A 20,470-nucleotide genomic window follows, 5' to 3' on the forward strand; every position below is an offset into this window, starting at 1 on the left:
TTGCAATAATTTAATTTGCTCCTTCTGCACCCTACTTGAATTCAAATAAAAAAGGACTCCAGTCAATAGGCAAACTAGAAGTGATATTAAACATCTTTTTTTTTTTTTTTTTTCCTAGTCATTGAACAACTAAGGAAAACAAAGACTGAAATGTCATGGAACTAAGTGTTGTTTCATACAGTTTATCTGTCCTTAAGTGCTTTGCGTTTCAGAGACCTTATCTATAAGATTTTTTTATGATTCAATTCTTGAACTGCCTATGTCAGTTGCCAACATGGAAAAAGACTGCTGAGCAGCTGACTCAAAAAAATTTATCATTCCTCTTGAACAACAAGTCAAACAGTTGCTAGTATGTGGGTTTTGTTTGTTTGTGGTGCAATACCTGGACATCTATACAGCTTTCTTGCCTGTGCAATATCTCCTTTACTTAGACGAGTACGCTGGCCAATGGCAGGTCGTATACCATTATCATCACGGGAAGGGAGAATGGTATCCAGAAACATGCCCCTAAAAAAAATAAAAATAAAAATAGACCCCAAAAACCCCTATCAGGTTTCTGTCATAAAACCGTCTGAGATTTAGGAATGTATAATGCTATTTTGTAAATCTAGAATTTACATTTGTCATAAATAAGAGGGTAAAATGCAGAACTTTAAATACAGAAAACATGTCATAAAAATTCCTCAGGCTGGCAAACTTTATGCAAAGTTATCAAAAAAGAATCTTCTTTCAGTACATCAGTTAACATATCAGCTTTTATATTTCTGTTAGGCAACAGGAAGAAAATCTCTTACTACCATTAAGACTACACAGGAAAAAGGCACTGCTGTTAAGTACTTGCTATAGTGAAAAAAATAAATTATGAAATTATATAAAAATACATAGATTAGGCCCTAACACAAAATTCTTAATCACAAAGTTCTTATTTCTAGCAAAGTTATATACTTCTAACAAAGTATTAAAGCCTGACTTACATGTGTAAGAGCAGGTAAAGTCAGGTATGCTTGCTAATCATTCTTCTGTCAGGTGTTATAACAGATCTAACTCTACTCTAGCCACTGCTGCTTTTGAAACAGAAATGCTTACTTGCCAGCCTCTGCTTGCTTTACAATAAAATATATCAACTTACCATATGTGATTTTAATAACATTTAGCCTAAATGACTAGAAATAATAGAGAAGCACACTAGTTCCAAATGTGCAGTTTTATTCATAATTTCCCAAATTTTAAATATGATCAAAATATCTTGGTAGTCTCACATAAATTTTAAAAGAGTAAGGTACAAAACTAGGTTCTATTATCCTGTTAGAGAATTTGAAAATCCCTCAAATCCTATAAAATGGAAGTTAACAGATGAATATCTTTCTGTATTCTCTTTATTTTTTTTAATACTCTCTTGTATATTTGTAGGGCTTTTATTGAAAAGTAAAACTGGTATTTTCAGGCATAATGTAGCTCCAAAAATGAATGAACAGTAGGGATCTTTGTAGTTAGGAATACTGTTTATAAATACGGATTGGTTTTTAAATTATAATAAATGAACCATTTTGAGTATTGCAGGCACATACTGCTCTCTTTACCCAGTCAGATTTCTTGTGGCATCACTAGAAATCTGGAAAAAAAAGAAACATCTCAGGATGTTACCCTAATCTAAACAGTGAAATAAACTACTTGCAGCATTATTCAGTTTCTAGAAATAAGGCACATTACTATTTCAAAAACATGTTTGTATCTATAAATTATAATTTTATTTTCCACTGTTTTTTAGTACAACTGAAACTGATGCTATTCATATTTTGAAAAATGTTAAAACAATCCTCCCTTAAATGCCTTAGCACTTTAATAAGAGAACAACCCGTAACAGTTTTAATACAGCACGAACAACATCGCTGTGTGTGACTGGAACTTTATGGTGTTTTGTGATTTCTACTACTTATATGGGTGAGTAAAGTCTAACAGCAAACAGCTGGCAATATGCCACACTGAGCACGACTCATGCTTTCAAGATAAATCAGTGCAAATCAATACAGGACCTCAAGGGTTTGCTGGTTGTTTTTAAACAGTATGAAGTAACAACCTCTTGTACCTTGGGGCAGGGCATGCCTACTCATCGCACTATCAGTTTTTGCCAGCTTGGAAAGTGGTGAGATCAGGGCCCACAAATCAAATTATCTTGATGTTGTCATTGCCCTAGGACTCTGGTGGGGTTCCAGGTTGTTAAATTACTCTATTTTATATAGGTTCTTATAATCTCTTCCTTAAGGTAATGGTATCTGTAACTGGATTAAGCAATGTGACTAATATCTACCTCATATGGCTCATTCCCATGCTCTTCCAGGGGTGAATTATGTGTATGGTGAATACATACTTTGGTGGGATTTTTTTTTTTTTTTTTTAAATACTGTCATTTATATTGAGGACAACAAGCTTAAGAAATTTGCAAAGGCTGTTGAGGTTTCTGGTGGTCTTTGGTTCATTTCAGAGTCTCAGATTGTCTAGTACTTTTGCTTTAAAAAGCATGAATTGGGGGAAAAAAAAGCTAAGCGCATAATTTTCAAACTAGAATTTTTTGTTGGGGATCTTTTGAGGTTTCTTTTAAGTTACATTACTCTGGTATTTTTAGAGATTAATTAGGTGAACTGCAACTTGGTATGAAAGGTAACAGGAGACCAAGTGAAAGACTCCTTCTTCACTTATTCTCCAGAGTAGGGCTAGCCTATGGGAACAGCTCCTTGTATAGCTCCCCACAACCATGCAGTTTCAGAGCGAGCCCCACATGAGTTACTATGGAGTTGGGAATGGGTCAGCCTGCAACAGGCCAGAGCAAAACCAGCAGAACTCTTTATTATATGTTTTTGATGACAGTAACAACATGTACAAACAATAGAGAAGAGGCTGCAGCCTCTCTTATAAATGGTTGACTGCAGTCCTTAGCAAAGGCTGTGGCTTGCATGGTAGATGTCCTAATACCAAAACGTGTTCTACCTGCATAACCCATAGTTACTCAGACATTATGCATCAAAAGTTACTTCTCTTTATGAGAACAGATCATGTTAAACATAAAATTCCTACCTATTTCACTCATTTGTTTTTTCTAAATTCAAATTTTTGTGGAGACAAAAAGAAAGTGAGTATTATATGAAGTGACGTTTCCAGATTATCTTGTCTTAAAAATCTAAAGAACTGAAGCCAGATCAAAAGGCTTCTTTGAAAGTGAACAGAAAAAAACCCCACATGTTTAAAAATATAATTAAATTATTCTGACTTAAAATAAACAAGCTGTGCTTTGACTGCTGTAAGAATACTATAGTGCAAGGGATATTTTAAGCAGTTTTGGAATACTTAAAGCATAGTTCTTAGCATTCACAGAGAGGAATAGAATTAAAAGTCAAAAGGTATAACCTGAGACTCCAACCTTGAGAAGGTGTTCCTGGCATAGTGCATAATGCTGTCAAAGTCATACGGTTCCCCAAGGGAGTTCACCTCTCCAGGCTCCATCTTCAAGAAGTTGTATTCCTGACCTACAAACGATTGATAATCAGTTTCTTAATTTTTTTTTTAAGATAAAAACCAAACAGGAGACGAAAAACAACAAAGATCCTAACCTAATCACTTACTGACATTCATAAATCTTAGCCATTTGGGAGTAACTGTGTGATTTTATTAACCAAGAGGGCAGACATGTCTTCTGAAACACACATCAAATTCCTGTATTTGGCATTTAGAAAGACTGTTCTCATTCACCTAACCCACATAAAGGTCCCATACATTATGTTGCGCTTCACGTAGAATTCATAAAATTTGCTGGCTTGGTTCTTAATTCCAGAAATAAATAATTTTGACAGCAAAGACCCCGGAAGAACCCTCCTCATCATAGGCTCATTAGACTGGATACTAAAGAGACTTTGCTTCAGCAAAGTCTACTCTCTGAGCCCCCATGTAATACAAACACTACAAAGTCACATTTTCAAGTACCAGCTGTTGCAATTTAACAAAAGCAGAAGAGGAACAAAAGAATTATACTTAGTTCATAATTCCAGACCAGAAGTTCTTTGTCCTAATCAGTGTACTAAGAAATGCAAAGCACCCTTTATTCCAATTCATATTCCCATTGGTGTCTTGCAAAAAAAATTGCGGTGGCATTAACATTATTAACCAACATAATTTCCATAATATAACAAAACTCAAATGTCTTGGTGGTCATGACTTCCTGATCCCATTTAGTGATCCTCAAGCTCATGCCACACCACAAGAAGTGGTTTCAGCCAGAAACTAGAAAGACAACTGAAAGGAGAGAGCAGGAGGCTGAGGATGGCACTCCAGCTGATTTTCCCCATCACAGAAAAAGAACAGGGCAAGACCACTTATGGCATCTACACAAGTCAATGACACAGAGAAAACAAAAGGAAGGCTTGGATGCACATGCCCTTTCAGGACTTCAGAGACTTGTGGGAGTGTGTATTAGCTGCCAGTCATCTTCCAAGTCCTAGTTGAGGTAGCAAAGATGTCTTGCATCTCAAATTTATTTTGTTTTAAAACATTTTCTGTAGGAACAAATACTCCAAGCTATCATTGGACAATTTCTGATTTGACCGCTTCTTGAGCGGAGAATTCCTGTAAGTCAAAATCAGTGTTTCACAAAGACCATGCACATTTATGAACACTGCAAATAAAACATGCCTAATTCCCTCCCATCTTGCCCACACAACACAAGTGTGGCCACAACAGCTAGACTGACAAAGAGATGACAGTCACAGTTTAAAGTTCTCAGGTCCCTCAGATGCTTTGTCTCAACAACGCCAAGCCCATTGGCTAAAGCTGCAAGCTCTGTAGGGGTGGGAACAGTGCCCATCTTTATCACAGATTCAAACTCCTCCGCTTACCTCCCCAGTCTAAACCTCTTGGGCAGCTAAAAAGCTATTGATGTGTTTCACTTACCATTCAGTAAAGACTACAAAAGAAAAGCCCTTTCTTAAGCACAGAAACATGACTTTTAAAGGGTTTTAAGAGCAATAGCTTCCTTCAAAGTCTTTGAGCATGATTACTACTTCTCTCCTTCTAGCCAATACTATTTAACAGCTTGCTACTTCAACAGATCTTTAGAAAAGCTTATATTTTAGTTGCAGTATTTCATTTGCGAATCAGCTTGACATCAGTCTAGCTAAGAAGAATAGCAGGCATAAATGCTAATTTCTGCTGTTCAGTTCATTTCTGCTATTCAGCATTCAGTTTTAAGAGAGTTGAGCAGATGAAGGAAACACCAAAAATAAACGGACTTTTTTTCCCAAAATACTTCTCAGAATATCTCACCAGGCTGGATGTTTTCTCTAATGATGGTAACATGGTCATCACGGTCTGGTCGTGTATGTTCGTGCCAAAAACCTATCACATGACCCAACTCATGGACAACTATACCAAATTTATCACAATTCTTGCCAATAGATATAGCCTGAGGACCATTGCCCCTTCGACCCACATAAGAACAGCACCTGTAATTAAAACACAAACACAGATGAAAGTTTTCATGCATATCTCTATAAACTATATAGGAAATTCAGTTAAAATATGGGAAAATATTATATTAAAAAATCAGCAGAACAATACACTATGCAATTTCTGCAGTCTCACAAAGTCTAGATCTAGTGCAAGAACAACTTATTATTCAGAATACCCAATAAGGACACATGAATGTTTGCGGTTTTTTTTTTTATTCAAGGTCTTCTTAAAAGATGCCAGCTATGCTCAATAGAATTGTTGCTTGTGGCCTTGTATCTCAGAATGACACAGGAACTTCTTTTCATCCAAAGAACCAATAAAAATAAAGTTGACTGGACATACCACCTCACCCATGCATATCACTACTTTCTTGCCCATGCACACTGAAGAGGCATACAGAGGGAAGAGGAAAGAATAAGTAAAGCAAGGTTTCTTCTGTGCCATACTTCTGCTGTGTGTCTTGACAGCACTCACCAGACTTTAGTCACTCAGTTCTGATAAGTTTGCTTTATTTTGATCTGAAAAGTCACTCTACTTCATTAGTTCCATCTATAAAGGGTACAGAAATGATGCAAGTGTAATAGTAGTCCTTTAAAAGATGCACTTAGCATACATTTGAAAATCCAGAAGGAAGGTATCCTGAATGAGATGCGGAATCCTGTGATGCCACTGTGCAATCACTCCTCATTTTTTGTTTCTCTGGCTATGGGTGACACACAATGTCATTTGCAGCAACAGTATATTAGGAAGTTGAACGCTCTGGATACGTGCGAACAGTTTTTTTCTCTCACTCCTGTTTTCTTGTAATAGGAACCTTAGTCCCAGAAAGCCATATTTTCACAAGAAAAAAACCCAACACAACCCCAAAAAACCCCGCTTCAAAACTGCTCTCATGTTTCACTCCTGTTCCGCTGCACTTCCATGATTCCACTATAAACTTATGGAACAGAGATGCCCTTTTCAGCATTCATACTGTCTGCATTTATCTGAGATGTCCACTTTTTGGTTAGAAAAAAGTCTGCTGACTATGCTAGGAAAAGGAGAGAAATGAGAGTAAAGCAAATCCTAGCAAAATGGAAGACAATTTCAGGTTTCGTAAACTGATTCTCTGTCACCTCTGAAGATATTAAATATTTCAAGCCAGCATTATATTCCGTAATAAAAGCCTGATTTCCCTGATTCCCAGAGCAGATCTCTGCTCTGTGAATTCTGCCGTCTGTCAGGTTGTCGTGGTTTAACCCCAGCCAGCAACTAAGCACCACGCAGCCACTCACTCACTCCCCCCGACCCAGTGGGATGGGGGAGAAAATCAGGAAAAAGAAGTAAAACTTGTGGGCTGAGATAAGAATGGTTTAACAGAACAGAAAGAAAGAAACTAATAATGATAATGACAACACTAATTAAATAACAGCAGTAATAATAAAAGGATTGGAATATACAAGTGATGCACAGTGCAATTGCTCACCACCTGCCAATCGACGCCCCGTTAGTCCCTGAGTGGCAATCCCCCCACCCCCACTCCCCCCAGTTCCTATACTAGATGTGACGTCACTCGGTATGGAATCCCCCGTTGGCCACTTTGGGTCAGGTGCCCTGGCTGTGTCCTCTGCCAACTTCTTGTGCCCCTCCAGCTTTCTCGCTGGCTGGGCATGAGAAGCTGAAAAATCCTTGACTTCAAACTAAATGTTACTCAGCAACAACTGCAAACATCAGCGTGTTATCAACATTCTTCTCATACTGAACTCAAAACATAGCACTGTACCAGCTACTAGGAAGACAATTAACTCTATCCCAGCTGAAACCAGGACACAGGTGGAATGGAACTATACTGAGCAGATCACCTCCACTCTCTCCCTCCTCCCTCTTTTTTCATAAAAACATGTTTTCTGATGCAACATTCACATAGCAGAATATATTTGGCCCTTGAGGAGGTCGATGCTAATGTGGTGAATGATCCTATCTTTCATATGTCTCTGTGGGCAATAAAGGAAGAGCAGCCATAGGAGCAATACTGACAGCGGATTAAATTCTACAGACAACATTTAGCTTGTTCCTCCTTTTTGGGTTTTGTGGTGGCAAAGACACTTTTCACTTTGGTTAGTTGGCTAGCTAGTCAATCAGTCTTGGTTGGTCATCTTCATTGATTTTTGTTAGTGTCTAATACAACCAGAATTTTAAAATATGAATATTAGAGTAGTACAGCCATGGCATTTTAGCTCACAATACCTGTTCTTAGTAAACATATACTGGTTTTGCACTAATGGTTAAAATCAAAGATAGATATACCAAAAACCAATAGTAATATCTTAAAATTATAAAGGCCACACAAATTACATTATAGAGGAAAGTATTACTACAACAGCCTAGGAGGGTTGTATCAAGAATTTTGAAACTAATTTGAAAATACTCTTGGGAAAAATTATTCTTCACATTAAAATCATTCCTTGCTATCTCAACTGCTTCTCAAGTATTCCTACCTTCAAAATAAGTTAACACTTTTCTTCCTGCTTTATATAGTTCCAAGGATAGGTATGAAACACCTTTTTAGGTCAAAGCACTGAATCAGGCTCAGTGCTTCAGCTAGAGTTGTGCAATATCATGTTTAATTATTTTCTTAAGGTGCCTTCATCTCTCTTCAAGGCTGGTAAATAAAAACAGTGGTAATTTAGACTCCCTGCTACAATTCTGTGCCATTGTCGATGTTGCAGGTTTATGTGCTACTGTTCCACGCCACAGTAAAAGAAAATAAAGAACACCTGTGTATTGCTCTGTGTATTTCCCTGACTCTGTAGAAACTGTATTAACACAAAATTACTATTTACAGTATTTATGACCTATTTATTTACCTTATGTGCCCTAAAAATACAGCATAGGTGATAAAAAGGAGCAACAGATAGCAGAAATAAGATTAAAATAAAAATTTAGAGCAGTTACACCATTTTATCTCATGATTCCACAGTGGATTTCACCTTTGCACCTGACACGCTGACATGGTTTTGCTTAACATATTTTTTCAGACTGCACATTTGCAGAATAAATACTATGGCTACAGGTGAATATGTAAACACAATTAAAGCACTACAGATATTTTCAATATCATTTTTACCCTGGTTTTTATCTTTCACAAGTCAGTAAACTCTTTGAATATGTTTCTGTTGTGCAATAAGGAAATTACCATAGTTCATATACTCTCTTATTCACTTGTGCTCACCCTGGGCAGAGAAGTACTTGGATCCCTAAGAGGGTTTGGGGATTTTGTTGTTTTGTTGGGGGGTTTTTTGTTGTTGTTTGTTTGTTTTTTTTAAACCTCCTACACAGTGTTGTTTACTGTCCCATCCAACTAGACAAGGAATGCTGGAGTACACACTTTGTACTCTGAGCCAAAAGCAGTAGAATTTGCAGTTAACTCTTCATTCTCAGAAAAGTTCATTCATTTAAAAAGCCATTAAAGACCTTCTGTCCTCAGTACAGAATTCCCAATTCACTGTCACAGGCAGTTGCATTATGTGCACTGAATAAATTTGTCAAACACCGTTCCTAGGTCCCAAACATCAAATCTTTTCGAAAACATTGCTCCTTATCTTTGAACACTTTGAAGCAAGAACTAAGATGTATCATTTTCCTTGGCAGTCTCCAGGAAACCATGGTAGAAAACACAATCAGATGAAGTAATCCACATTCTGTGAAAGCCTTTTACCATTTCCATATTAGGTGAACTTAATGAGTTAGGGCTTCCTACCTATGTTAAGGTCAGGTACATCATTATGGTAATTATGCTGTACTGACCTTAACTTGTACAAAGAGATAAAATGCACTGACAATGCCTGATGGTTATTTTAAAAACAGAAAAACATAAAACGCATGCAGTCTGTTAGAATTCACATTACAGACTACTAAATATGGATAAATTTCCACTGATTCTTGCATAATTCAGGTTGGAAGCGACCTCTGGCAGTCTCCAGTTTAACTTTCTGCTCAACAACCTGCTCCAATGCTGGGCTGTCCTCACTGTGAAAAATTTATTCCTTATATCTGGTCTGATTCTCTCTTTCTTTAGCTTATGCCTGTTGCCTTGCGTTCTCCCATGAAGCTCTTCCACCATGAAGAGCCTGGCTCCCTCTTCTTGTTGCTCTCCCCATAGGAACTGAGGCCTGCTGCTGGGTCTCCCTAAAGCCAACTCTTCTCCAACTGAGCAAACCCTGGACCATCAGCATCTCCTCACAGGGCAAGTGCTCCAGCTCCTGAGCACCTTGGCAGCCCTATGCTTAAGTCCTTCCAGGTTACTAATGTCTTTCTTGTACTAGGGCCCACAACTGGATGTAGGGTCTACCTGTAATCCAGCAAGTGGTGCGCAGAGAGGGATAACCCGTTCCCTTGAGCCACCACCAGCTGTGCTTCTGTTCGCACAGCCCCAGACACTACTGGCTGCCTTTGTGGCCAGGGCCCATGGCCAGCTTCTGCCCAGCTCACTGCCCCATGGCCTTCTGCACAGAGCTACTCCTCAACCCGGCAGTGCCCATCCTATCTTGCCCTTCCTTTGCAAGTGCAGGACTTTGTATCTGACCTTGTTGAACTTCATAAGGTTCCTGTTGGTCACTTCCCCCAGCCTGCCTACGCCCTTCTGGGTGGCAGTTCTACCACTGAGCCTATCCATCTGGTCTCCCCCCCCAACTTGGTGTCATCTGCAAACTTTATGACAGCATGCAACATCACCTCTTCATGGGTCATTGATAAAGACGTTAAAAAGGACAGGTCCCAGGTTAGGCCCCTGTGATACTGCACTTTCAGTCACAGTCTGAGTCCAAGCCATTAACCACAACCCTACAAGCCCAACCACACAACCGATTTTAACCTATCTAGTTCTCCCATTCAATTATAATTCTGCAAAATACAGCTTGGAGACTCAACACATTTGTTTAAATCCTGGAATTTAATTTGCAATTCAAAACCTTTATGATCTGAATACAACACATGATGGCAGTGCAAGAGATTGATGAGAATAAAGTTAGGATAACCATGCATAATTATGAAAAGGCAGAACAAATCCTTTAGTTTGAAACAGTTTAAACACTTCTGCTGAGTCTTCATGTTTACCACTGTGTGGAAACTCTATAGAGAAAAATTGCAATGTAGAACTAAAGAACATTAATCATTTCTTATAGCTTAAAGCAAATCAATAGGTTATTAAGACTGTAGATTGTAGAATATTTAATACAATTTCAATAGTTTTAACATGCTTATGTTATTGACTTCATGTACATTACATGCTTCAACTAGCAAAGACATATTTGGTGGCTTCAAAATTTCCATAGATTTTCAGTATAATTTTTGCAAAATTATACTTTGGAGACAAACAGAGAAAAGGAAAAAGGGAAAAAATAATAAATAAATATTCCAGATAGCACCCTCTATGATGTCCCCAGTTCTGCTTTTATTGACACTATTTGCAACAAGGGCAAAAGAATAAAACAAGAATTTAACTACAGTCTATCTCTTCCCATCCTTTTTACTTCATTTGGACCAAAAGAGGGTTTAACCTTTTAAGGTTGTGCACTGTACCTTGGAAAAGGCCAGGCAATAATTGTGCCATAATAGCAGAACAACAAAATGGCTAGTATAACACATTAAGTTATTAAGATGATTTTTTTTTAGAAGAACATATGGTAAATAAATACCTAATTAACCAATTTACCAAATACAATTAACAATACCAAAAAGTTGATTGTTTCTTGAGAACAGAGGTGCTTAAGATCACCTCTGAAAGCTTTTATTGGTATTTCATAGATCAGATAGACTTTTAGGTGTTTGCAAAAATAATTTGACATTTTACTATTATAGTCACAAAAAACAAGAGAAGTTAGGCATTATCAAATGTGTGTAGTGGCTTTGGGTACCTCATCTGACACATTTGAAAGATGTTTTCTTTTCAGAAGAAAAAAAATTAACTGCAATCTTTTACATAGTATTCCTCTAGGTGGTCTAATACTGAACACCTAAAACCCAACATTTTTTTAGTGCTGGCCCGCTCCTAAAAACAAGCAGCCAGATGGGTATGGTAATTCCCTTACAGTGGTTACTTAACAGATTTCAAGTGCTTCCCAGAAATTATAAACAAATTTATTGAGTATTTCTTTACATGCCAAAGAAAAATTAGAATTAACATCAAGTCTTAAAATAACAGCAGCAGTGCACACTCATAGAGGGTCATTAGGATTTGCAAGGTTGAGTGTCATGTCAAGCACACCAGATTCATCCAATTAAGCTACAAGATTCTGATCATTTCAACAACTGCATTGAGTCAAAGGGTAAGGAAAACTAAAATAAATAAATCTATGAAAAAAATTAATTTGCAATATCATGGGTGTGACCCCAGGTGTGTTTGGCAAAAGACCAAGACCTCTCTGTGCTGTATGACCACTTGTCATGCCCCTTAAACTTAGTCAACTGGCAGCTTTTAAAGCTCCTCATCTCTTTAATCTTTATTGCACCAGACAGCAGTTGGAGACAGTAACTATTTATGAATCTCTAATTCCATTTAATCAGTCTAGCTGATCAATGATGGTGAGCAAAGAGAAACAGATGACAGAGAAAGTGAAATGACTGGAACAATAGACTCATTCTTTTAAGTAATACTATTTCACAGCTACTGTCAAAAACACTCTTAAATTAATATGAAGGAAGAGACAATTGGGTAGGGTCAATGTTGCCCTTTTTTAAAAAGCTGCACTCTTCAGAGTGTGATAATATAAAAATCCTCATAGACCACAACATCAGCTTGCCACAGCACTGACTGTATGAAGTTGTGGATGAAAAGCTGCAGAACTTCATAAACATACTAGGAATGCATATCATCACCTACATGTTAGACAAAGCAAGAGAAAGTTCACAAAATTCACGAACAAAAACTCACTGAAGAAGCAGAGTTTTTCTCTTGGTGAAAACATGCCTCTTTCAATCACAAATACAACTCATTCTGTACAAAGGAGATATTGGCTATGACCTGGCTTGATGAATTTGCTTATTGTCAGGGATCAGTACAATCATGGTTACTAAATGTTCTGATTCACTGCCCTAAGAGGACCTGTTGTGATGGCAGATGTGGCTACCTCTTCTTCGCCTGCTCCATGGAGACGACTACCCCAATATTATAAAGAACAGCCAACTGAGCCTGTTCCTCAGTCAACAGCTGCCTATCCCAGTGTATTAACACGCATCCCCCCTCATTCAGTTTATGTTAATGCACTGCGTTTTAGACTAGGGCAACTGCTCACCTACACCTTGGTCACACCCATCCTGGAGGCCATGCCACAGCCAGCAGAGAAGCTGTGTCAGCGGCTGTGGGCAGGAAGAGTGCCAGCTGCTAGAGTCAATTATCACCCGAGAGCATGAGTCAGCCCTAGTGCAACGGATTATTTAGCACAACTCTGAATTTCTTCTCATTCCATAAAAGTGATTAAGCGCCTTTTATAACACGTATACCTTCTTAAAGCTAAAGGGTACCTGCAGGCAATGAATTTACCTGGTTCACCAACTTTAAGGACTTGCCTGTGAGGCCTATTTAATATACTAACAAGTTTAAAAAACATTAAAACATTCAGAAGCTGTTCAGTCTACAATGTTTGGGGAAGCACATGAAAGAAATTTGGTTTTCCTGTATCTCAGACAGCTTTGTCAAATACCCATATAAGAGGATATGGTAGTGATTGCAATAAGTCATCTGAAAGTTTTCATTAAAAGTACTTAAGTCTTCCAGTGGAGACCAAAAATTGCCACAAAGTCAGATCAAAGGCATGCTGAGATGCCAGAACCATATGACTAATTGTTCTTTTTTTGTCTCACTATACAAAAAGAAGTTTGATCTTGTACTTGGTAATATTTATCAAGAGCATGTGACTATAGGCCATCCCAGTTTGCTGACCCCTTTTTTGGCTTTCCGTACAGAGAAGCGTACTGACTGTGTCTTCAGGCACTTACTATCTGATAACAAGAAACATAAGGCTAGAGAAGCAGTAGTGAACGAAGAGTGTTTTCAAACTGTTTACAAATTAAATTTTACTTGCCCTAATCAACTAGCTGCATAAATAGTTACTGTAATAGGTATTAATGCCAATCTACACTGCTTTGGTAGAAGAATCATAAACACTAGTATCTTAATACTATATTCTTATTCTCACATCTGCAGCTAATGGGTATAAATGACTATCAGTAATTACAAAATTTCAAGCTAATTGCTTCAGCTGTACTAAGAAACAATATTTCAATAATTAACTGTTCTCAAAATCAGGTTAAATAAACAAGACATGATGACACAATTGCAGTTTAAGATTGCAATAGGTGAAATTATTCTGATGGGAAGGAAGGAGGGATCCAGCTGTAAAGCTTTTGATGCTTTTCCACACAAGCTGCCAATAAGCAAACTATAGAACCCTGATACAAAGGAGGGTATGAAGCAGGTTGGAATATTATATGAAGTGAAGATAGAAAAGATGCTCTTTAAACTTGCAGTCTAAGAAAAGACTGCTAAATACCATGAAGACAAGCCTGGAATTGATAGCTACTTTAACAGATTAGAGAAGAGATCTGAAAAGGGAAATACAGAATTTTTTCACGTCCTGAGATGGGCAAAACATGGCACATGCTGGAACCAGTGGCAGGGTATTAGCGCTGTGGAAAGAACTCTGACTTTTATTTGGAGTCACATCCCAACTGATCACATGTCAAATGTGGCAGCTGTTGAGAAATAGGGAGGCATCATGGTTACGTACCCAAGTGGAAGAAAGACTACAAGATACATGAATTAGCTCTAGCACTGGCTCAGCAGAAGTAATGATTCATCTGGACAAACACACCCTAGTTTTGAGTCCTCAATTTCAAGAAAGATGTGGGCTAGTTGAAAAGAATCTTAAAGAGAATAACAATGTGATCAAAGACCTAGAAAACACAACTTACCAGGAAAGATTAAATGAATTAGGTGTTTTCTAGCCTAAAAGAAAATAGAACTGAGGGTGGGTATAATAATAGTCTCAAAGTATATAATAGATTCTTTCAAAAAAGAAACTGGAATAATTTATTTTCTATGGCCATGGTGAGCAGGAAAGAAAGTTAACGTACTTTAATTGCAGCAAGAAATATCTGGTTTAGCTATGACCAAAAATACTGCACCTGACTTCTTACATTTCTTATATTAAGCATACTGAAGAAATACATTTCCTAGCAGGCTGTAAAATATTCATTTTTGCAGGTTTTTAGAAACAAGTTAGACAAGTATATATCAGTAATGACTTAGGTATAGTCGTTTCTGTCATAAGAATACATTAGACATCTTTCTGAGATCCCTTGCAGTCCTATGGGTCTACGATAATCAAAACTTCTCTCTCATTCTTTGCTGATATATAAACTCTCAAATTCAGGAAGGTCATGTATCTCTGATAACCAGCTGCTATATTTCAAATATGCTTTTTTCATCACTGCCCTTCTGGGATGAGCTTCCCATGAACTGCTGCAAGAAATAATGCATTATGGTCCTTCCAAATATCCTTAATGTTTACAAAAGCTCAATAACACTTCACTTACTAGTGCGCTAATGCTGTCATCTCAGACATTTGTAGATATTGCCACCTGAATTTCCACATATATGACTGTATCTACTTTTTGTTTCATTAAATGTGTTATGTTTTGACTGTGTGCTCTTTGGGGCAGGGTTTATCATTTAATTTTTAATTTGAACAGTGCTAAGTACAATAAAGTCTCCCTCATCTGTGAATGTTAGCTGCCATGGTACTGCAAACAATAATGACACAATGTGCTAACAAACCAACACAGCTGGGTGCTATGGGAAAGAACTGAGATTAATTTCTGCTGGCCATGTAGCAGAAAGTGTTTGCAGATGGTTTGGTGTCATTTTTGTCTGGGCTCTTTCCATGGAAAATCCTGCATCAGCACTGTATGACGGTGGTTAGTGCACAGTGGTTCCCATTCACCCAGGGAAGACATGTTCTTATTTATCTGGCTTTTCCTAAAATGGCTTATGGATTCAGGACCCCCAAAAAAGTCACTCAACTGCCCCTTCTGTTTAGCCTGTTTTTTCCATCACTGGTGGACTGTTCATAGCCACACTCTTCCTTGGTTTTTTCCTTATTTTAAACTTGTTACAGCCTTTGTAAATTACTTAGGATTTGTAAAGTAGCCATCAACAAAACAACATTAACTGTAAAGGATAATGGTGACTTTGAAGGTAGGCACTGAGTATATTTCAACCTTCTGGTTCAAATTGGTTATAATCCAGCCTTCACCCTAAATTGACTTGATTTCATGAAGCATCAACCAGCCCAAGGAACAGTGCTTTGGCTGGAGAGATTTTCTGTCATTTGGCTTTGGGCACTTTTAAGTTGTAGAATTTACTTTTCACGAAACCAAGATCTCTGTAGATATCTGCATACTTCTCTTTCTAAAGCACCTGAGACCACTTACATTTTTCACACTCTTTTGTTTAAATTCACATTGCTTTCTACCTCTGTGAGTGCAGGGAATCATCACAATTATTCTCTGCTTCCCATTTCTCTTCCAGCTATATGTCAGTGTCCTTGAATCCTATCTTACAGGTTGCATCATTAACTAAAATAGCAGCCATGCTGGGTCAGAAAAAAAGTCCATTTCATTTGGCACTGTTTCTAACAGGGGTCTACAGCAGACCTACGGGAGCACAAGAACATGACAAGCAAGCTCACAGGTGCTCCCACAGAATAAGCTATCCATTTGCAAGGATGTGTGGCTCAGAGACTTTCCAAGGCAAAGGTGACACCTTTCTTAAAATAGCCTAGGAGTGGTTTTTATTACGTTGTCCTATGCCTTAAGAAGAATGTCAGGAGTAATTTAAACAGTTAAGTCTACATGTAATTTTATGGGCTATAATTAAGTACATTCAGGATCATTCCTACAATGCAAGGAGGTCCCAAAACTTCTATTCATAACCCTATCCCATAAAAATTCAAAAGTAGGCATGCAAAGTGTTCATTGTTCAGGAAGTCAGCAAGACAGAGAACTGTTCACTATGGAGCGTACAACCTGAACAGAAGGTGACTATCAGAAGTACAGTATTTCCACAGGTAGTGAGTGTTCTTGGAAAATTAATATGGTACACTCAGGAAGTTCACTGACCACTATATAAAACTAAGAATTCTGGGTGGAATAAATAACAAACATAGCTGACTGAGTGTGCTGGTTTGGGCTGGGGTAGAGTTAATTTTCTTCATAGCAGCTGGTGTAGTGCTGTGTTTTGGATTTGTGCTGAAAACAGTGTTGATAATACAGGGATGTTTTCATTACCACTGAGCAGTGCTCACACAGAGCCGAGGCCTTTTCTGCCTCTCCCCCCACCCCACCAGCGAGGAGGCTGGGGGGGCACAAGAAGTTGGGAGGGGACACAGCTGGGACAGCTGACCCCGACTGACCCAAGGGATATTCCAGACCACATGGTGTCATGCTCAGCAGATAAAGCTGGGAAGAAGGAGGAAGGGGGGGATGTTCAGAGTGATGGCGTTTGTCTCCCCAAGTAAGGGTTATGCGTGATGGAGCCCTGCTTTCCTGGAGATGGCTGAACACCTGCCTGCCCAGGGGAAGTGGTGAATGAATTCCTTGTTTTGCTTTGCTTGCGTGTGCAGCTTTTGCTTTACCTATTAAACTGTCTTTATCTCAGCCCATGAGTTTTCTCACTTTTACCCTTCCGATTCTCTCCCCCATTCTGACACAAGGGGACTGAGCGAGTGGCTGTGTGGGACTTCTAGTTGCTGGCTGGGGGTAAATCACGACACTGAAGCACTTGTGAGCAGAAATACTCTGAAGATGGAACATGGCAATTAATGGAAAGCTGCACTATTGAGTAATAAAACCTGGTTTGTTTACTTTTACACATCAGTGACCTGGTGGTTAAAAAATCTGGGCAAGGACATTCTAACAATAGAAGAGTTAAAATTACAATTAACAACAATTAAGCTGGAAAAGGAATATGGGATAGATGTCCATACATAATTCAGCAGTCAACATGTGACATGGAGAAAGCTAAGAATAAACAAATGATAAGCCTGAAATACCTTTAGAACAATACATATAAATATTAAAAGCATGACAGAGAGCCAAATATAAGTGCCTCATATCTATGTATATATAGCAAGATCATTTTATCTAGACATAGTCAAAAGAGGCATAACTTCAAAAAGTTACTATACATACTGCCTTCAGTGAACCTAAAGCCAAGCAGAACACATGTATCACTTAAATGCAGTAACCGTCTATTCATTTTCCTGTGAAGTATATACTTACTTATAACTGCAAAGCTGACAAACATGGCCAAACATTGAAAGCACAAGTATCTGTTACCATACATCCTCACTTACCCACACGGTCTGTATGTAAATACAATATAACTTTCTTCATCGCTTCGTTCTATAAATGTCACGCATGTGTACTTTTCCCAGTGTCGCATAGCCTGTTTGAACATGGCGCGCTGGGTGCCTGGAGGAATTGAATGAGATGAAATAAAAGACTTTCCTAACTGCGTCTTGCTCCTTAAAATCAGATTTTAATACTAGGAATATAGGCCTGGAAGGAGTCACTGGCCCATGAAGTCCTGTGTCCTGGCAGTCCCATGTACTGCCAGATTCCAATTAAAGGGATACTCAGACCATCAGCTCATCAGTATCTGCCTGCAAGGGGACCAATACTGCCTGACACACTCTAGAAAACATAAAACCTGCAATAAAAAACACATGTTACACCAGAGGAAGACAACAGAAAAAAATGTAGTGTTGCCTATGTACCTGCATTAATGTAATATTTGCCAAGCAATTTCCCAGATGAAATTATGAAGTGGACCACATTGGGGAAAAAAAGAGAAAGAAAAAGAAAAAAAAATTAAAAAAGAAAGAAAATTCAGGAACTCTGGATCCTAGCTATCTAGCCAGAAGCAAAAAAGAAAGGGAAAAAAAAAATCCTACAGCCTTCAAATCTGGAGACCAATTTAACCTAAGCCATGTAGACAGGCATACCAGTTAAGGCATTTGATTTTAATAATGCTGTCTTCAACAGGGACCTGTCTCCATTTTGCATCAAAATCTTTCAGAAATCAAATGTTCCACCAAAAGGGGGAAATTCTTAATTTGGCACAATACTAAGCATATCTAGATATTTGTTTAAAAATGAGAAACACATTCAGAAACAATCAAAACTATACTCTAGATGCAGAAACAGCCAGGCCAGCTCTCACCACAGAACACAAAGCCAGCTAGTATACAGTACTTCAGATAGTATAGCAATGTAATTTCATGGCCTGACAAAAAACAAGGCTTACTAACTTAGAGGCAGCAACTAAAAATATAGCTGTATTGTTTCTGAGCTGGAAATCCACAAAGAATGGTACTATTTGGCATGAATTCGCTAGCCGAAATGCATCCACCTTGCAGACGTTTGCAAAGATGCATGTTACAGCATAGGATAATTTAAAAACAAAACCAAAACAAACAAACAAACTTTTTTAAAGACAACAAAACCTCAAAGTTCATACAAACAGCAAGTTCAAATCATGTCAGATCCAAAAAATTAAAGGTTATTTCATCCCATCTTGCCCTTTTCTTCTATCTTTAAGCAATGTTTTCCAAGCTTTAGAATTTATCTTTCATTATTAAAAAGGTAAAATGTTTAACATGATATGCTTTCATTTAGTTTCCTACCATTATTTCAGAAGATGGTAATCCTAAAGGAAAGGTCACATTTGGTATAGTACTATGTAAATACCCAAACTAAAAGTTTGACTGTAGCTGTCAGTTTGAAAGGAACGACTCTGGTTTCTCTATATACATATTCATACAATATGTGAACATTTGCATGTTTCTTTTGGTTCTTTTGGTTCTCTGTATTATTGTGCACAATAAATAAGATGTTATTACATATCTTTTCCCATCCATCTTTGCTTTTCTCCCTCCCTTTTTTGTTTTAAATTACCTTACATCTACATTGATATTGATCCATTTACATGTTTCAGGGATAACAAATGTTTTAAACTTTTTCTAGTTTTCTCTTAAGAGTTCTATATATTTTGAAGTCAGACTTTCTTCTTGTCATATATAATGTCTGAAACACATTTCAGTGTATCCATCTGAAAACCAAACTGAGGAACTACAAAGCACATTTGAGTCAGTTTGTTGAGTGAAATCAGTTTAGCAGAATACATGTCACACCAGTTAAATTAGTTATATTCTTGTACTAAATACCCTGCATTTTTTAAAAAAAAAAGATTTCATGACATTCTGTTACTTAGGCTCTTGAAAACAAACATGCAACAAGAAATATTAGGCAAATAAAAAAAGCCTTCCCTTTCTAAAACATAGTTATACATTTTTATTATGTAGCTTGCCTTTGGGAACAGTTTTTTGAAGTATGACTAATATTTTCAGAACAGATGTACTTCAGGCCTGATCCAACAGAAACCCTTCTATTAACTTCCATAGTATGACTTTAGTTTAAAAAAAAAAAAAAAAAAGGGCGGCAACTAAAAAAAATTCATATCCCTTCTCCCCATCCAAAGCACAAAGCTTACCAGTGAAATTTCCACCTATTACATATGGAATGACACCCCCTGGCCATATTCTTTCTGTTCGTGATGTAGCAGCTCTGGGAAAGCGGTTTTTCTCATTTCTCCCTGAGAATTTTACAGTAGTTCTTCCTTTAGATGTATTATTTTGCTCAAAGCCTGTAATGATAATTAAAACACTGCATGAGATCACACACACAAAAAGAGAACAATTATTTTCCAGCAGGTCAAAGTCAGATTATTTCTTTATGCCCTTTAAAAGTAGGACATTGCTATTATGCAACAGTCTATCATTACTTAGTTTTCTGAGAAGTGCTTGAAGTGGAGTCTAAATCTTCATTTTTCAAACCTATCTACAGTAACAATTTGCACATATATTTATCAACTTGA

The 20,470-nt window shown here is 37.7% G+C and overlaps 1 protein-coding gene across 1 annotated transcript in view; it reads right to left on the minus strand.

The window, feature by feature from the left end:
- TLL1 (tolloid-like 1) overlaps window positions 1-20,470 on the minus strand; it is a 139,612-nt gene that overhangs the window by 53,172 nt on the left and 65,970 nt on the right. The window contains exons 4-8 of the mRNA XM_010586065.1: window positions 20,087-20,239; window positions 17,889-18,006; window positions 5,311-5,489; window positions 3,416-3,521; window positions 383-507 (exon numbers count right to left, since the gene is read on the minus strand). Coding sequence (XP_010584367.1) covers window positions 383-507; window positions 3,416-3,521; window positions 5,311-5,489; window positions 17,889-18,006; window positions 20,087-20,239 — 681 coding nt within the window. The remainder of the gene's footprint in view (window positions 1-382; window positions 508-3,415; window positions 3,522-5,310; window positions 5,490-17,888; window positions 18,007-20,086; window positions 20,240-20,470) is intronic.

This window comes from Haliaeetus leucocephalus, unplaced genomic scaffold (genome assembly GCF_000737465.1).
Source record: "Haliaeetus leucocephalus isolate CR32 unplaced genomic scaffold, Haliaeetus_leucocephalus-4.0 Scaffold140, whole genome shotgun sequence".
Taxonomy (NCBI): domain Eukaryota; kingdom Metazoa; phylum Chordata; class Aves; order Accipitriformes; family Accipitridae; genus Haliaeetus; species Haliaeetus leucocephalus.